Consider the following 15500-nt stretch of genomic DNA (forward strand, 5'->3'; position numbering starts at 1 on the left):
TTCAATCATTAGAGCCCTAAATTTCATAATTTTACGCTTAGAAGAGAGCAAAATTACACAGAAATTTTCGTATTTATTATATATATTACTCAAATACTTAATTTTGTATATCTCATCCACCATATCACAAAAACAAAAGAAATTAGATTTATCAACTGTCAATGTTGATTGGTTCGATTTGAGAGCGATTACCATTCGAGATGAAAAGCCCTAAGAAGTTATTACGTCACCAAACGTCAGCACTGATTGTTGGTTGTATAAAATTGTTGTCTATTTTTTAATATTAATTAAAACAAACAATAATTGAAAAGAAATTGATAATATTTCTTAGATTGGCATATTTATTTAACTAAACCATATTTTTGCGTGAGAGTAAGCTTAACCAAGTGGGATAAATCGTGATAAGTGATGGGGTTAAAAATATGTACTCGTAACGGTAAGCGGTGAGTCACAATATTTTGTTCAAATTCCGGTCCCAAACATTGCTGTTAATTGCTTTAGCACTAACGTTTGCCACTTGAGAATTAACTTCTAGGCTCGTTTGGTTTTCTGGCAAGGAAGTGTTGAGTGTGGTCAGGTAATTAATTACGCTGCGTTTTAATGAAATCTACTGTGTATAATGATAGGCTCAATAACCTTACTGCTTAGAGCGAGCAGGACCTGAGTCCCCAGAGAATTCGAGGTTGCTGGAATTGCAATTATTTAACTATTAACTATTTAAACTAACCTAAAATTAATGAATATAGGTTTTTTTAATTTTTTTTGGTGTACAAAGAATTTTGTTATTAAAACGTTGCCATTCGCCGAGTTCTTTAAACTATCGAACCTCTACTGCTGCATACCATCTAACGATTGCTATAAGAAGAAACTTTTTTATTTGGTTTTTTATGCTCGACATCCTCATATATAGACTGAAACAGATTCCACGCCAACCCTCTAATTTTCTTTGTCGCGCGTGCCAGTTTTATTTGAGCCCGTTGGAGTTCTTTTTCTAGACTCCCTACACTCCCCTGCAATTTGTATCTCTTTACATTGCGAATTCTGAACCTTAACTCAAATTCTTGAAGTTCGTTTTCTAACTTGTAGATCTGAGCTTCTTCTAACGTTAATTTTTCGTGCATAGATTTTATGAGCTTATCTTTGGATAAACTATCATGAGCTACCTGAAAAAACAAAGAAAGGAATATCAAGGTTGGTGCATTTACACTACCTGCGACTCCCTCATAATACTTTCATTCCGGGTGCATAATTAGCAAACCCGTTGGTGTACGTTTAGGCTTTTTTCACTGGCAACTCGAAAGTGCTTTTGTTTATAATCGAATTCGATATTCACCTGTTTTTCGTAGGATGCAGTTTTGTTTTCCTTAGCGTCTTTTTTCCTGTGTCTGAACGTGCGCTTGCATCCATTAGTTTCAGGTAAATATTAATACTATATTTGTGCCTATTACGAATATTCGTAATTTATCAATGTGAATAGTATACTGTGTTATTTGGTACTCTTTCGCGGCCCCCCATAAGCGGTCATAACAGGCTGATTTATAAGGTGGCCTTGACCCAATTGCTCCTCGATCTCATCAGTTGAGTTTTAATGAAATTTGATTTTGATTTACGTATTTTGTGTACTTGTTTTATGTGTACGTAATGTAAATTATGTAATGGTTGCGGATTGAATTGAAGCTTCCAAGTTTGCTCCTATTTCCATGGTAATTAAATATAGTATAATGGAGCTCTAAGATGTTATATTTTAAAAGCTTGGCGCCATTTTGATTTGCTCGTATTCTGATGGAATTCAGAGCCTAAATAGAGTTCAAAAAAGGAGCTTTTTGTTACTGTTTATAAATTAAGAGCAAGTTAAACCGATTTTTGGCTATCATAATTATCTTCTCAGTAAAACTTCCCTCGGCTGTGATTTTCCGCATCTACCTACGTATTCCAAAACCACTAGATTGCCTTAATGTTAAATTATACACCTCTGTAATTAGAGTCTCTGTAATACATTTCTTATCTCGATTAAAGCAACTTTAATTTCCTTAGAATACTGCGCCAAGCCTTCCTCTTCCAGCAACAATTCGTTATGTGACAATTTTATGGTATTCGTTTCCCCATACCGCAACCAATTGCCTATTTGCTCCATTTGGCGCGTTTGCTCATCAATCACCACTTTGTACTGCATAAAGTGGTTCTCGCTCTCAATTGATCTGGCAAAGATTTATGGCACACCGTCAAAAGTTTATTTTAACTGCTCGCTTCTTCATAAGTTCCGTCATCAATGTCTCCTTACCCTCATCCAATATACCTCGCACGTCACTGGCCGGGCAATGTTGACTCTGCTCTTCCAACACTTTCACTTGCGTTATTTGCGACTGCATATTTTCCAGCTGCGAGATCCTTAACGTTTGAAGTTTAATGGTAAATGTCGTAGAAATTGTTATTGTTATAAACTCACTTCTTGATCCGCTTGCCCTCGTTGTGTTTCAATAACAGTTCGTAGCTGGGTAAGCGTTCGCTTTGCGCGTTCAGCCCTATTTGCAGGTTGTTGGGTGGTTATTTATCCTATTGGGGTACTTCAATTATTTATCGATATAAATTTCTTACACTCTCTGCCTAAAATTCCAACCGCTTCACCTTCAATTGTCTAACTTTATCCTCCAGTTCTCCAATTCTGAGATCCTCGACGACGCTCGGTATATAATCAACTGCTTTGTTTATTGACGGCTTTTAGCTAAATTAAGCCAATTATTTAACAAATACACTTGTTTAAATGAAAACTTACTTATTTCCCATTTCATGCTTTCACTGGCTTCCTTAAGTTGCTCTTCAAACTTTATCTCCATTTGCTCCTGGTACTGTTGGAACTCTGCGCATTTATTAACTGCTTTATCCCTCTGCTTCATCACGTCATTTAAATTCTCCACGGCCCCTGCTGCTGGTTCCGTAGGGATGAAACAATAATTTCCACTTCTTCTTCTGAAACCTTCTTGGCGTTCTCCATGCTAAAATAATAGAACTTATTATATCAATTTCAAGCGTAATAGCAGCTATCTCACCTGTTAGTAACGAAATTATTATTGGACAAAATTGTGTGAATCTAATAGGGATGCCAAAGAAAAATGTCTACTTGATTAAAATCGCTAATTTTATATTCTAGTAAAAAGTGTATTTATATGGCCTGTCTATAGGAGCTTTAGAAATCTAAATTATATCCCAATGCGAAGGAAACTATCGTATATCATTATAACAAGAATACAGCAAACCAATCGATTATATAGTTTACAATGCACGAGGTTGTTGTTCGTTTATGCACATCCAAAAAGATGTATCCGGCAGAAATGCACTAAGCATCAAACAACTTTTTGGACTTATTATAATTTTATAAAATCACAGGTTTACCATTAGTTTCCTTCATGATAATATTCTTTTTGCACATTTATTAGTATTATGCAAAGCGCAGCGGAACCAGTAACTCGGCAAAAGCCCTTAAAGTAAGATAAAGTATTAACCTAGTTTCGAAGTGGTTCTTGTCCGCGGTCAGCTTTTGCAGCAAATTTTTTTGATGCTTTAAATTCATTTTCATCTCTTCTTTCTCCTTCTGCCAGTTGTTTTCTTTCTGCTTCATCTGATCCTGCATCAGTCTGAAAGAAACAGAAACCGGAAGCTCTTAACACAACAACTTCACATGAGAGTGATACAACGAACCGGTAAACAGAACCAAAAAGAGTCTGAACATAAATCTTCATTTTGAGAAACCGAACAATAAGTAATGACGAACCGAAGGTTCGGAACAGCACATACCGTTTTCCGAACAGAAATAATTTGCGAACCTGTTTGCAAACGCGTTTGTGGTCCCTTCCAAAGCATTGTTCCATTTGCCATGTGTTTCTTTATATTGTTCGTTATTCGGCGAAATGTTCAGGTCTGAACGAACCTTTAAAAATCTACACAAACCTGATTGTTCTATGCAATTCAGCATTTGAAGATTGAATCCCTTTCTTATCATTTTCCAAGTCATTAATTTTCATTGTCATAAGTTTCAAGTTTTGGATGTTGCTAATGTCCCTGGACTTAATGTCGCTGCTCATTTTTCTCTCGTTTTCCAATTCTTGTTCCAGTTTCTGAAAATGAATCCAAGAACTTCACGCTCCATTTTACCTTGACACTCGCATACGCAAATTTGAGTCAAGACATATCTCAATATCTGCCTTGTCTCCACACGTTCCTTCTTTGCACTGAGCCTTAACACGTACTATTTCTGATACTTGATAATTTGAAACTGCATATACATGTATCAAGGTAAAAAGGGGCATGTGTAAGACCCTTAAAACATATAGAACCTATAGGAGTTTATCTGATATTTAAATAACTACCGTAGCTTGTTCCTTCAGCGCCTGCAGCACCCCATTTAACTCAGCAATGGATTTCTCATGGGATAGTTTCCGGTCCTCAGCTTTTCTCTGTAGATCTTGAATGATGATGGTAGATTCCTCCCTCAATTTTTTCTCCTCTTTGATTCGATTCCTCATCTCCTCGATTCGGCTATCATTGCCCTCGTACTGTTTTTCCGTGAGAAGTTTTTGCCAATTAATCAGCAGCTCACTAATTTTGGACTCGTGCTGTTGTATAACCAGTTCGAGGGATTGCTGTAGCTGCTCACCTTCGCACTATGGAAAAAGTTATAGTATCTCAAGACTATAGAGATTTTTGGGTTTTATACTTTCAAAGACTTAATTTTGTCTGATACTTGATTGACGTTGATTTCAGACTTCGTAACGCTCTCCAGAAGTTCGACAATGAGGGCTCGGCGGCTGAGTAGGTTTTTGCATATGTTCATGAGAGTTTTGGGAATTTCTTCAATAGAACTTTTCATTCCGTTAACAACTTCCATTGAAATTTGTTCGCCGACTCCCTGACGAGCAAAAATTATGCCAAGAAACTTATTTTAACTTCTTACCGTAACACTGTAAGGAGAAGGAGCCTTATACGCAGTTAAAGACACAAGCTTTACTTCGTCCAATTGCACGTTCTTTCCCAACTCATCTAAATGCTTCTTAATCTGTACTAAATTTTGATATAAATCCAGAACTGATTTCTGTTTCTCCATCAGCTCCTTCTTCATCTGAACGTACCGCTTGTTCTTGTTGATGAACTGAATTTCCAGAGTGTGCTTGTTCGTCTGGTTGTTTTTGCGAGACACGACAGATCTGGCATTTTCGAAGACTATTTTTTATTGCTTAAATTTAGGAAACTGAGCGTCTTTACCCGTTGATTAATCTGGCATGTTTGAGCGAGGCCGGAATTTTAGTGGAACCAGAGATCTTCAGCGGCAGTGGGATCCTGGACGAGGATGATATGGGTGGGGCCGTGATGGCCTTTGCGTCGCTTTGCGATTTAGGAAAGAGACGGTTTATCCTCGGTTTAGCTTCAAAGACCTCGCTGGAAGAGGGTCCCGTGCGCGTAGACCGAGAACTGATTTCTTCAGTTGCACTTGCCAGATTGAGTTCGACTTCGGTTTTGTCAAAGTCGGAGGAATCCTGTAAAAGTGCATACCGGATAACGAAGAGGACTCCTTCAATTATTGGAATGATTTAGTATGTTTATGGCAACTTTTGATCAGATGTGCTTATTCTGGAGTAGATGTCATTGCTATTTTCCTACTGCTAAATTTATAATACGGTCATTACCAACTTCATTGCGACCGGATTTTGAAGGCTACTGGAATCTGTTTTGTGTGGACCTGAAATGGTGGGATCGATTATCATTCATGTAAGGCACTTGATAGGTAGTGGCAATCACGGAATCACGCAAGTAGAATTTGTGGAATTTATTTCTCGATCACTCTGAAATCCTCAAGTAATCTATCAATACTAATGTCGCTCACCTGCAGAGCCCTCGCTTTGGAACAAACTCATGCTACGACTTATTTCCGCATTCTTACAAAAATTACAAAAAATGCACAATTAAAATTTTTTGTAAAATAAAAGTCATTTGCGACAGTAGTGAACAAATGATTTGGCATATCAAGTCATGTGAGCAGCCAACGCGATGTCTGGGAAGACTCATGTACGAGGTCACTCGACAACTAAGAGGAAAAGAAGGGACAAATACCGGACAAACATCCAGGAATAGCAACTCAAACCTCTTAAAGAAACATTCGTCAAATTCACATTTATTTGAAAGCTGATTTTATTTACAATTTAATGTCCTGATTCAAGATATCGATGCAGTTCATTCAGTTTCTTGCCGTCGCAGTGCTATTCATGTTTGGTCTGATCCTGAAACTGACTGATCCTGAAACAAATCGCAACTCGTGAAACTCTATTCGCTTAATCGTGTATCAACAGCATGTCTTCTCTGGTGAAGACGTAAACTGAATCAATGCGAACTGCTAAGTCTCCAGGGTTACTGGAGTCATCCAGGTCCAAATTCCTTTGAACCGTAGTCGGTGTTTCTTAGTCTATATGGGTTGATGCTGTAGTGGACTGCGTGCCTCAGTTTGAGGTAATCGGCGTGTTCATGGAGGCCCATCAGTTGCTTCACTTCTTCGAATCGATCTGAGAAAGCTAACGCCTGGCTTTCCTCGATCTATAAACCAATAAAAATGATCATCATGTATAAGTGAAATTTAAAGAAAATTGTTAAGTACATTTTCAAAGATAATCCTGTTTCTTTCCAAGATAGTTTTCAAGACGTCTTCGTGGTAAAATTCAATAGTCAGTGGGGTTTTGTTCATTGTCTTCGATGGTGACTGAGTTCTCTTTGATTCTGGAATAGGAATTTCAATACAATTACATAATTAGAATTTAGCAACTACTTGGAAAGGTGGATAATAGATGGTGGCATTTGCAACTGTCCTAAGACTTAATTTAGAAATCGCATGTTAAGAAAATTTAGGCTAGAAATTAATATTTCGTTACTAGGAAATGAGGAAGCAAACGTTTTAGAATTTTATATTTTTCCAAAAATCTCGGAAACCGAAAACAATTCGGCAACGCCTTTCACGGCATATTCAAAAATCCAAAGAATAGCGACTATTTTGTATTTAACCGATTTTGTAATTCTTATCGTTTCTGAGATAGCAATAACGGGTACACCCAACTAAGACACGCTATAGAAATCAGTTTGAATTGCGTCACCGGATGTGGCTATACCTATATTATTTAACAAACATTACTAGTAAATGTGTACTCATTAAAATTCAAATTTATTTGTTATTTTTTTACATGATCAAGTTATGATAAAAGGTATTAAGTAAGGCGACCAGTGACCTTCTTTGATGACAAACTACTTATTGATATGTTGTCAACTCAACAGCCCTTACAGTGAGTGGACCATTGCCCTCATAAGAGCCAAAAGCGAATTTTTCAAGTTTGTTAAATTTTACGTAATAAGAATAATTAAATTTTAGAGTGTTTTGTTATTACTTGAGGTCTAAAATACCTCATTGCAACAAAACAAAAACACTTACAACTTAAGAGCAGGCTCCTTCTCCAAAGAATACTCCAGTTTGTATCTGTGGCCATTACGTTTTCTTATTTCCACCTTGGACCTTTGGCCTTCGATGGCAATCTAACAAAGAGCTACTCGATCACCCCGTTTATTCTCCAAATGAAATTCAACAGTAGATTTTGTAGAATCTAGATATTCAGCGTTGTATTGTAAATAAAATCAGCTTTCAAATAAATATGAATTTGACGAATGTTTCTTTAAGAGATTTGAGTTGTTATTCCTAGATGTTTGTCCGGTAATTTGTCCCTTCTTTTCCTCCTAGTTGTCGAGTAACTTCGTACATGAGTCTTTCCAAATATCGCGTTGGTTACTCACATAACTTAATATGTCAAATCATCTCAACGGGCAGCTTCATTCTCGAGTGTCTATAAGAAACATAATCCAGGGTTGGAGGCTAGGGGCTAAAATAAAAATGTACGAGCAAGTAACCCTGGTTGGGCAGTTGTAGAGATAGAGGATGTCGAGGTTGGTGTCTGTCATGGCTGTAGTGCCCAATAGGTCCAAGTTGACGGACAGTGACCTGTCAGTTTTGCCATTAAAACCGCCTTTAAAAATTTACCTAATAGAAACCTATCTTAAGAAATTCATGACGCTTGTCGAAAGGCAACTAAGAGATGCCAATGTCCAGTCTTTATATATGTATGTGAAATTAAAATCTATTGAGCACTTGAAAGACTCAGTAATAAACATTTTAGATTTATCGATAAATTATAATATTTAAGGTAATTTTGTAAATTATATTTTTGATGCTTCACTTTATGCTTCTAAAGAACGAACACGTGGAAAAATTGATAAATTTTTCAAAGGCTATGTCAATAATTTCTAGAACCACGAACTTTTCACCTGTGCATTCTAATGCTAGCTAAGTACTAATTACTGAAATTTTGCTCTAACTTATTTTATTGAGGACTTCAGGCGTTTTTTGGTACATTTGAAGTAACTGATTGATCGTTATTGAAATAGAGGCAGATGATGAGGATAAAGATGAATCAGACAAAGAAAGAAATGATGACAGGGAAGGAGTACACACATGCGCATATTAAGTTGGTACTATTGTACATAAATTTTCAAAATTTCTGTCCAGAAACAAGAGTATTCCTAACATATTTATTTATTCAAACTTTCATATAATACATTACGATCAATCCTGGTTAGCGCTTCCATCACACGTGCTTGACCTTTCACAAGCATTTGATCCTCATTCTAGTCCCAAGTATGCCCACAGAAATTTTTATCCATTTGATTCAATTTATCTTCCTATAAAAGTACCCAAATCACACCAGTGCCAACTAACTAACCACCATTATGTACCCTTTTATCTCTCTTGTAACATTTCATGTAAGGCTCCCTCGTATAATTGTTCATTGTCGCAATATAACATGGCAGAGACACTTTAACATTTTGAGAATAGTAATTGATTTTCATTGGTTCTGGCGTGTGAGGATACGTATGCGACGTGGTCATTGGGCAGTTGGATATGGCCAGGAAAATCAAGTTTGTGTTTGGAATTTCCTTCACCACGTAAGACCTGGAAGGAACGATTTATAAGGGAATAATGTGGAGTTCAACCTACCAATTGCAGTTAAATTTAACGGAATCGTTGTTGTAAAAGCTGCTTCTGAATTTTTTCTTTAGAGTGAAGAGCCACATTTCCCGATCGCATGGGGTTGGAACGGTCTTCTTTACTTTCAATGTTTCAAAGGTCTTGGTTTCCAGCTTGAGCACATCTTCTCCCAAAGGGTGAATGTAGCCGAGAGTGTAGAGTAGCAAATTGAAAGTCCATTTGATTGTTTGGAGCAAGTTTAACATAGCCTGAAAGAAGAAGCTATGTAACATTTGAGTAAAATGGAGGGCTAATGGTACCGATTTGAGAAATAGGTCAATTTTCGTAGAACTGTTCTTTTTTTTCTTGGAGACTTTTTTGAAGCATTTTTTATCGCCTGGATCTGGAGACTCTGGAGGCTCATTCTGGCACGAGGCTTGATAGTCGAACATTCTGTAATACGACTGCTAATTGAACTCATAAAAATTCCCGATATATATGTGTGTACCTAGTGGATTCGTACACGTTTTCCTTAACTAGGTAGTACATAATGTCAGGCCGAATATCTCCAATAAATCGCCCAGTATACTCAATCTCATCGCTGAGCAAAATGTAGGCGTTATTGTCCAGAATAAAGCAATTGAGATAGTCAGACTCGCAAGTAATCTTTTTGCCCCCTTTTTTGGCTCTGGACTAAAAGATTCGTATTACCAAAGCATCATATATATACTGCCCTTAAATCACCTTAGTAGTTATGCTGTTATACAACTTATACATCGCTTGATGATTGAACTCTAATCCCACAACCGCAACCGGAGTCTTCATGTTACCTTTTTCCACGAATATAGCCTTGGTGCCCCGAATCATCGTATTGTTTTCATATCCTAATGAAGAAACGATGCGGAAGAATTCCAACTGATCCTTTAAAGCCTCACCTGATATTTCGAATGGCACTGAGAATATAAACATGTCCTCTTTTTTTAAGTTTTCTTCCACAGAGCGTTGGTACCAGTCCTCGTCGATGGACCTATTGCTGGCAGGTTCCGCTTCATCGTAAATGTTCCTATTAAAAGTCTTCCATCTGGTTAAGCCAGAGTTGGTGGATAAGAAGATTTTGTGCATGTAGTAAGGGTCGATAAACCTACAGCAGTAATTTCGTTGAAATTGAGGAATTGTGGTGTGTTTAGTAGGTACTTCTTTTCATTGGGGACGTCGTCGTTGAACCAGGAAGTCTTCTCTATGTCGTGCATCAAATCGTTGTATAAGTTATTTCCTAGGTAAAAAACGTTAAGAATAATACACTAGAGAATATATCACCTACGAAATGATGGGTGGTAATAGGCATATTCAATTTGTTCCAACGTTTTCTTATGCGTCGGAGGGCAGTTTTTGCAGTAAATCCTGGAAAACAAAAATATCCCTGATGCATCTTAGATTAAACCAAATAACTACCAGTCTGGATGAGCTGCCCAATTTTCATGATTCAAGATAGATTCCGGGGGCAGATCTTTTGATACTGTGGATTTGTTGACCTTTACAGCACCGTACTGATCCGGCAGTACAATGCATAGTGTGAAGGGCCCAATGTCTGTGTAGTAGTAATGCCTCGTAGCGCGTATTATTCTCTTCTATTGACCCATAATTATTTAAAAGTGTCAAGAAATTTCAGATGTATTACCATATCATCCAATGTATATTTTATTTTCAGTGTTGCCTGCTTGCCCTGTCTCTTCAACATTCTTTCCCGCAACTGCAATTATTCGGATGTAGATTTGGCAATGCTGCGCTTCGATTTTGTTTTAAAAAAATGCAGCGCAAGATTGCCAAATAGGCAGAAATCTATGAGTAAACTTACACGAACTATATCGACTCCGAAGATTCTAGGCTCATTTTCATCGTCTAATATCTCAGTCTCCAGGATATCCACACGATTAAATGTCGGTTTTAAAATGTATTCAAACTAAAAGGACGGTTCTAGAATAATTCAGGGCCAACATTCTTACTTACCTCGGTGCGGTGTTCGGGGTGCATGAGAATGTATCCGTTGTTGGTGATGATGAAGGCGTAGCCATTCACTCCTATCTGAAATCATGAGTGAAACATTTTTCATTTATTTAACAGCCATGAGAAGTCATGTTGTACAATGTAAACGCAGCCATTGTCTTGTATGAAAATCGTACCTATGAATTTCCATATGTTGTATAAACAACTTTGGTGACCCTTTTGGTGACCATTTAGAAAAATTAAATAAAGCATCGTTTTTTATAGTTTTGAAGCTCCGTTTAGTCAAATAAGATACTAATACATAGCAACAAAATCGAAAGAAGTGACGTCATTAAAACCCCTAAAAAAATTACATTATAGGCAGACCAATACATTTTCCGACGCAACTTCTTCCGATCTTATCGCCACTGATTATCGTTTAATTTGCCAAAAAAAATGTAGAAAACGATGTTACTCCTCGTCTTCTAGATCATCAACTCCAACATCAACAGTGTTGCCGGAACGTAATAAACTTACCTTATTATGAGGAATTCTTGCCCTAAAGAATTTGATCGGCACATCGACTCCTGCAACTCCAATTAAATTGTACTAAAAACGTTATTCACTGTAAGCGAAATTTTATATAAACCTTCAAACCCTGACCTCATCTCCACGTCTCCCATAAACTGGAAGAGACACTGTTGTCATATACGTATAATTCTGCTTTTCCTCGTATGCTCCATATACCTAAAATTCGATTTGATGGAATATTGCATACAGTTGAACCCATCTTACATGAGTTTCTTGCAAAAGCATGTGGGTGATACTGTTGTGGTTGAACTGCAAGCGGTCAGCCCTCCTTTTTACATGATCCAGAAACACTTCACGTTGTCTAATCCCTTCAAACTTATTCCAGAGCCAATTGGAAAGCCTTCTATCTGCCAAATCCACGTACAAATAGCTCCAAATGGGGGACTGTTTATCGTTGTAGCAGAAATTTATTGGTCTAGACATTACTTTTAAGTACTTGAGGACTTTTTCTCTGATATCGGGCTTCTCGGTCATGTTTACGTAGTACCCTAAAACGGCCAAACTTTGTATTTGTTCCGAAGGTGTTAATTTTCAAACCCATGTTTGAGCAGGCGATAAACTCCATTTGCTTCTCATCTTCCTTCTCAGTACCTATAAGATACGTGAATATGCGTACTGGAAAGTTTTTGATCCAATTTGATCGGTTGAAGATGGATATATCATAATCGTAGTCAATTCCCTCCGTTATGAGCATGATGGCTTGGTTGCAGTTTGAGGCTGCAAGATGAAAACTTGTGCTTTGCGTGATGATGGAGATTTTAATTGATTACTTAGATTAGTCTGACGAAAATAAGCCAACAATTTAAAGGCTTTTTCCAATCCTAAGGAAATATTCGCCACAAATTCTATCTGGTAAACTGGCAAATATTCCCTCAGAAGGCGCAAGTTTTCCTCGTTTGCCTGGAACGTTATATAATATTTTATTTCTTAGTAATGGATCAATCATACTCTCACCTGGAAAAGTGTATCATTAAAGCAATTAACAAGGGGAGAAGTCACGTTATTGAACGTGTAAATATTAACAAAATCATTATCATTCAAAGTATCCAGGATATCATTGACTATCTGATGGGACAGCTTCCTCCTAAGTCCCTTCATGGAGCCTGATTGATCCAGAAGGATAATAATGTCTTTGGGGGAGGTCATGGCCTCGGTGAACCAAGACCTGGTCCTGAAGTCGTAGGTTTGATAATATCGTTCGTCTGACCACTGAACAGCTGGAAAAACAATAATGATGTGTGAAAATTGCTTGATGTGCAGCGATTACCAGGATAGTGCCGCATAAATCCTGAGGGGCTGGCAAAATACTGCCAAACTAAATCACTATCTGCGTAGTAGTTCCTTTTGAAGACTAAATCCAGTGGCTCAGACCATCGAATTCCCTCAAGGACCGTCATATCTAGTAACAAATCAAATCAATCACGTTGAACATTTATTACAATAGTTCCTGCCATCACCTCTTTCAAATATGTTAGTGGCCACCTTCACAGCGCTCACATTGAGATTCACACTGGTTTCGAAGTGTGGTTCATACTTTAGTGGCAAGTTAGTGTATGATTCTTTTCTGTAAAAGGCTTCCATTAAATTATCGCAGTCGCACGAGAAGTCCTCAGTTTGATAATCCCGCTTTTCGAACAGTTGGTTTATTGATAATTCAGTGTTGAAAATGTTGTGGCTCAGACTTGTAAGGTTCTTATGCGCGCACCACCATTGGCATTCTTTCTAAAAGTCTTAATTAGATTTCGCGTGAATTTAATTTGGAATTTAGTACGTTAAAGACGTCTTCGGATATTTCCATGCTCCGCTCGATACTCTCTTCAGAGTTCTCAATTCCGTCCACATCGAAATAGTAATATCTGTCTCGAGTTTCGTTCTTATATGCCTGATCATTTCTCCGGTAGTAAGAGAGCAACTCGGCATAATCGGCTATTCTCTATATAATGAGACGTAAGTTTGGATTTAATAAGCGAAGTGGTAAAGACATACTCTAACTGCATCCACTTTGTTTTCCATGAACATTCGGATGTCCGAGGCAACATCCTCGGTCAGGAGGACACCGTCGATGGTGTACATGTGGTTTTGTAGGTGTCTGAAGCTCTAGTTTTCAAAGTAGTAGTTTATTAATTTGTTTGTAAGCAAAGTAAAAAAACATAAATAGAATGTAAAATTCCATTTATATTTTTTGTATTATTTACATACAAATAAACAGTGCGATATAGGTCAAATATACTGTTAAGGGAAAAATACCTTTTTTACGTCTTGGAGCCTGGTCATGTTGTTGCTTAGCTCTAGAAGCGTCCGGCCAATTTCTTCGGACCAAATTTCGACTCTAAAACAATTCCTCAATGATTGGAGTATTGTTCGATTTGCGGCTGGACCAATCAATTAGGAAACGCACACAAACCTCTATTGTCTTAAAAAGGGCAATTCTCGTAAACTCTGATTGCTTTGAATTTATTATTTGCTTGACATAAAACCACATTTTTGGCTTCGCAAACGTTATGTCTTTGGGGGGGCATACGGAGTGTTTCCCCAAAAATGAGGATAATGCACCGATAAAAATCAATAAGATTGAGACAAGTCGGCGCCACATCTCTACAGCTTCCAGTCGCCAAATTTAGGCCTTTTAAGCCGAACAATGGGCTTGATTAAATATGTGTATGGACCAGCGTTTTTAATACTCAAATTGCAACAATATTTCTATAAAGCATTGCATGCATTGATCAGATTTATCTCCACTACTTACAGCTCAACAGTTTCCTTCTGTATGGCCCGTATCGCGTTATCAATTTTCTTGGGGTCGGAACCATAAGAGATGGCAGATCTGAATAAGATTGTTGTTCCATAAAAGATAATACAAAAATTGAAAATTTCCATTATGGAAAGAAACAGTGTAGCTCTGGTTGGCTTGCTCGAAAGACGCGTTTCAGATCGACTGGCCAGTTTTTGAACTAACTACCTCAACTAACCTAAACTAACTCTCTCTTTCTCTCTCTCTCCCTCTCCCTTTCTGCGCTGAATCCCTCTCGATCTTCGAAAACTATGAAAATTGCCACAACCCAAATGTTTTTAACGTGTAATATGTATCTTCCACATAAAGCGATGCCTTCGGGCAACTACAGTAGATAGATTGCACTAATCTTATCAGTTAGGACAGTTAAATTGATTTTTCGCCATAGCTGATTCCTTTTCGTGTTGGATTATTTGTTATGTTTGGTGTTTAGGTTATATTCGATTTTGAAATTTTTGGTCGATTTTTGAAGCTTTGCAAATTTTTGAAAAATTCTGTAGGTTATTGAAAAGTTTATAAGATATTTATTTGAGTCGTAATTTAGGTTTCTGTCGCTGGTCCTCACTACAGGGTCTGCTGAAATAAACAACTCGAAAATATCTTTTTAAAGACGGGCACTTTTTTTATTCAAAAAACTACAAATAAAGACTTTTGTACAGAGTGATAACTTTAAATATTTCATGAACTGTGGAAAATGAATCTATTTTCCAGATGTATCCATAATAATCATTAGAATGCACAACTTTTTCCTAATTCACTCGACTGGTAATTCTCACCGTCTAGAATATTTCCGTAGCGAGTACCAACTCCGTCTTCTCACTCGTGAGTTTTCTTGTTTTCGCCTGTCTCTTTCGTTCTTCTGCGCGTCGCTTTTAATCATCCTCGTTTGTATTAACTTTTCATTGGCCAATTGCTGCTAGCCGGCCCCGCCTTTGTCGGCAGCGCCATTTTTATGCGTTCAGTGCGGACTAGTCTTTGAATGTCGCCGCCCGGTATATCGCTAACCAGTGGTGTTCTCACATTAATATTTTGCAAAACCATTGTTTTTGCACAAAGTCGTTAATAAGTCTTGTGCAAAATGTAGTTTGA

At 37.5% G+C, this 15500-nt stretch overlaps 1 protein-coding gene and 1 pseudogene across 1 annotated transcript; both read right to left on the bottom strand.

The window, feature by feature from the left end:
* Positions 1-448: 448 nt before the first annotated feature.
* On the bottom strand, positions 449-5906 carry LOC136416319 (putative leucine-rich repeat-containing protein DDB_G0290503; annotated as a pseudogene).
* A 2719-nt stretch (positions 5907-8625) lies between these two features.
* Positions 8626-14563, bottom strand: LOC136416176 (voltage-dependent calcium channel subunit alpha-2/delta-3-like). Its single transcript, XM_066401223.1, has 25 exons — positions 14367-14563; positions 13868-13949; positions 13607-13717; positions 13392-13553; positions 13078-13342; positions 12888-13019; positions 12575-12837; positions 12391-12520; positions 12158-12337; positions 11825-12108; positions 11693-11776; positions 11567-11638; positions 11054-11128; positions 10902-11006; positions 10725-10796; positions 10499-10674; positions 10368-10447; positions 10241-10319; positions 9982-10187; positions 9791-9930; positions 9555-9739; positions 9367-9499; positions 9077-9315; positions 8815-9031; positions 8626-8760 (listed from the first exon to the last, which is right to left on the bottom strand). Exons 1-25 carry the CDS (start codon positions 14495-14497, stop codon positions 8707-8709), a joined length of 3657 nt encoding a protein of 1218 aa, XP_066257320.1. The 5' UTR covers positions 14498-14563; the 3' UTR covers positions 8626-8706.
* Positions 14564-15500: the final 937 nt, after the last annotated feature.

Source organism: Euwallacea similis, chromosome 22 (assembly GCF_039881205.1).
Source record: "Euwallacea similis isolate ESF13 chromosome 22, ESF131.1, whole genome shotgun sequence".
Classification (NCBI taxonomy): Eukaryota; Metazoa; Arthropoda; class Insecta; order Coleoptera; family Curculionidae; genus Euwallacea; species Euwallacea similis.

Coding starts and splice junctions, on each gene's coding strand:
- LOC136416176 (XM_066401223.1), bottom strand. CDS start 14,497: ATGGAAATTTTCAATTTTTGTATTATCTTTTATGGAACAACAATCTTA. Junction 11,639..11,692: donor ATGGGAGACGTGGAGATGAG/GTCAGGGTTTGA, acceptor TAACGTTTTTAG/TACAATTTAATTGGAGTTGC. Junction 8,761..8,814: donor GTTACAAGAGAGATAAAAGG/GTACATAATGGT, acceptor GTACTTTTATAG/GAAGATAAATTGAATCAAAT.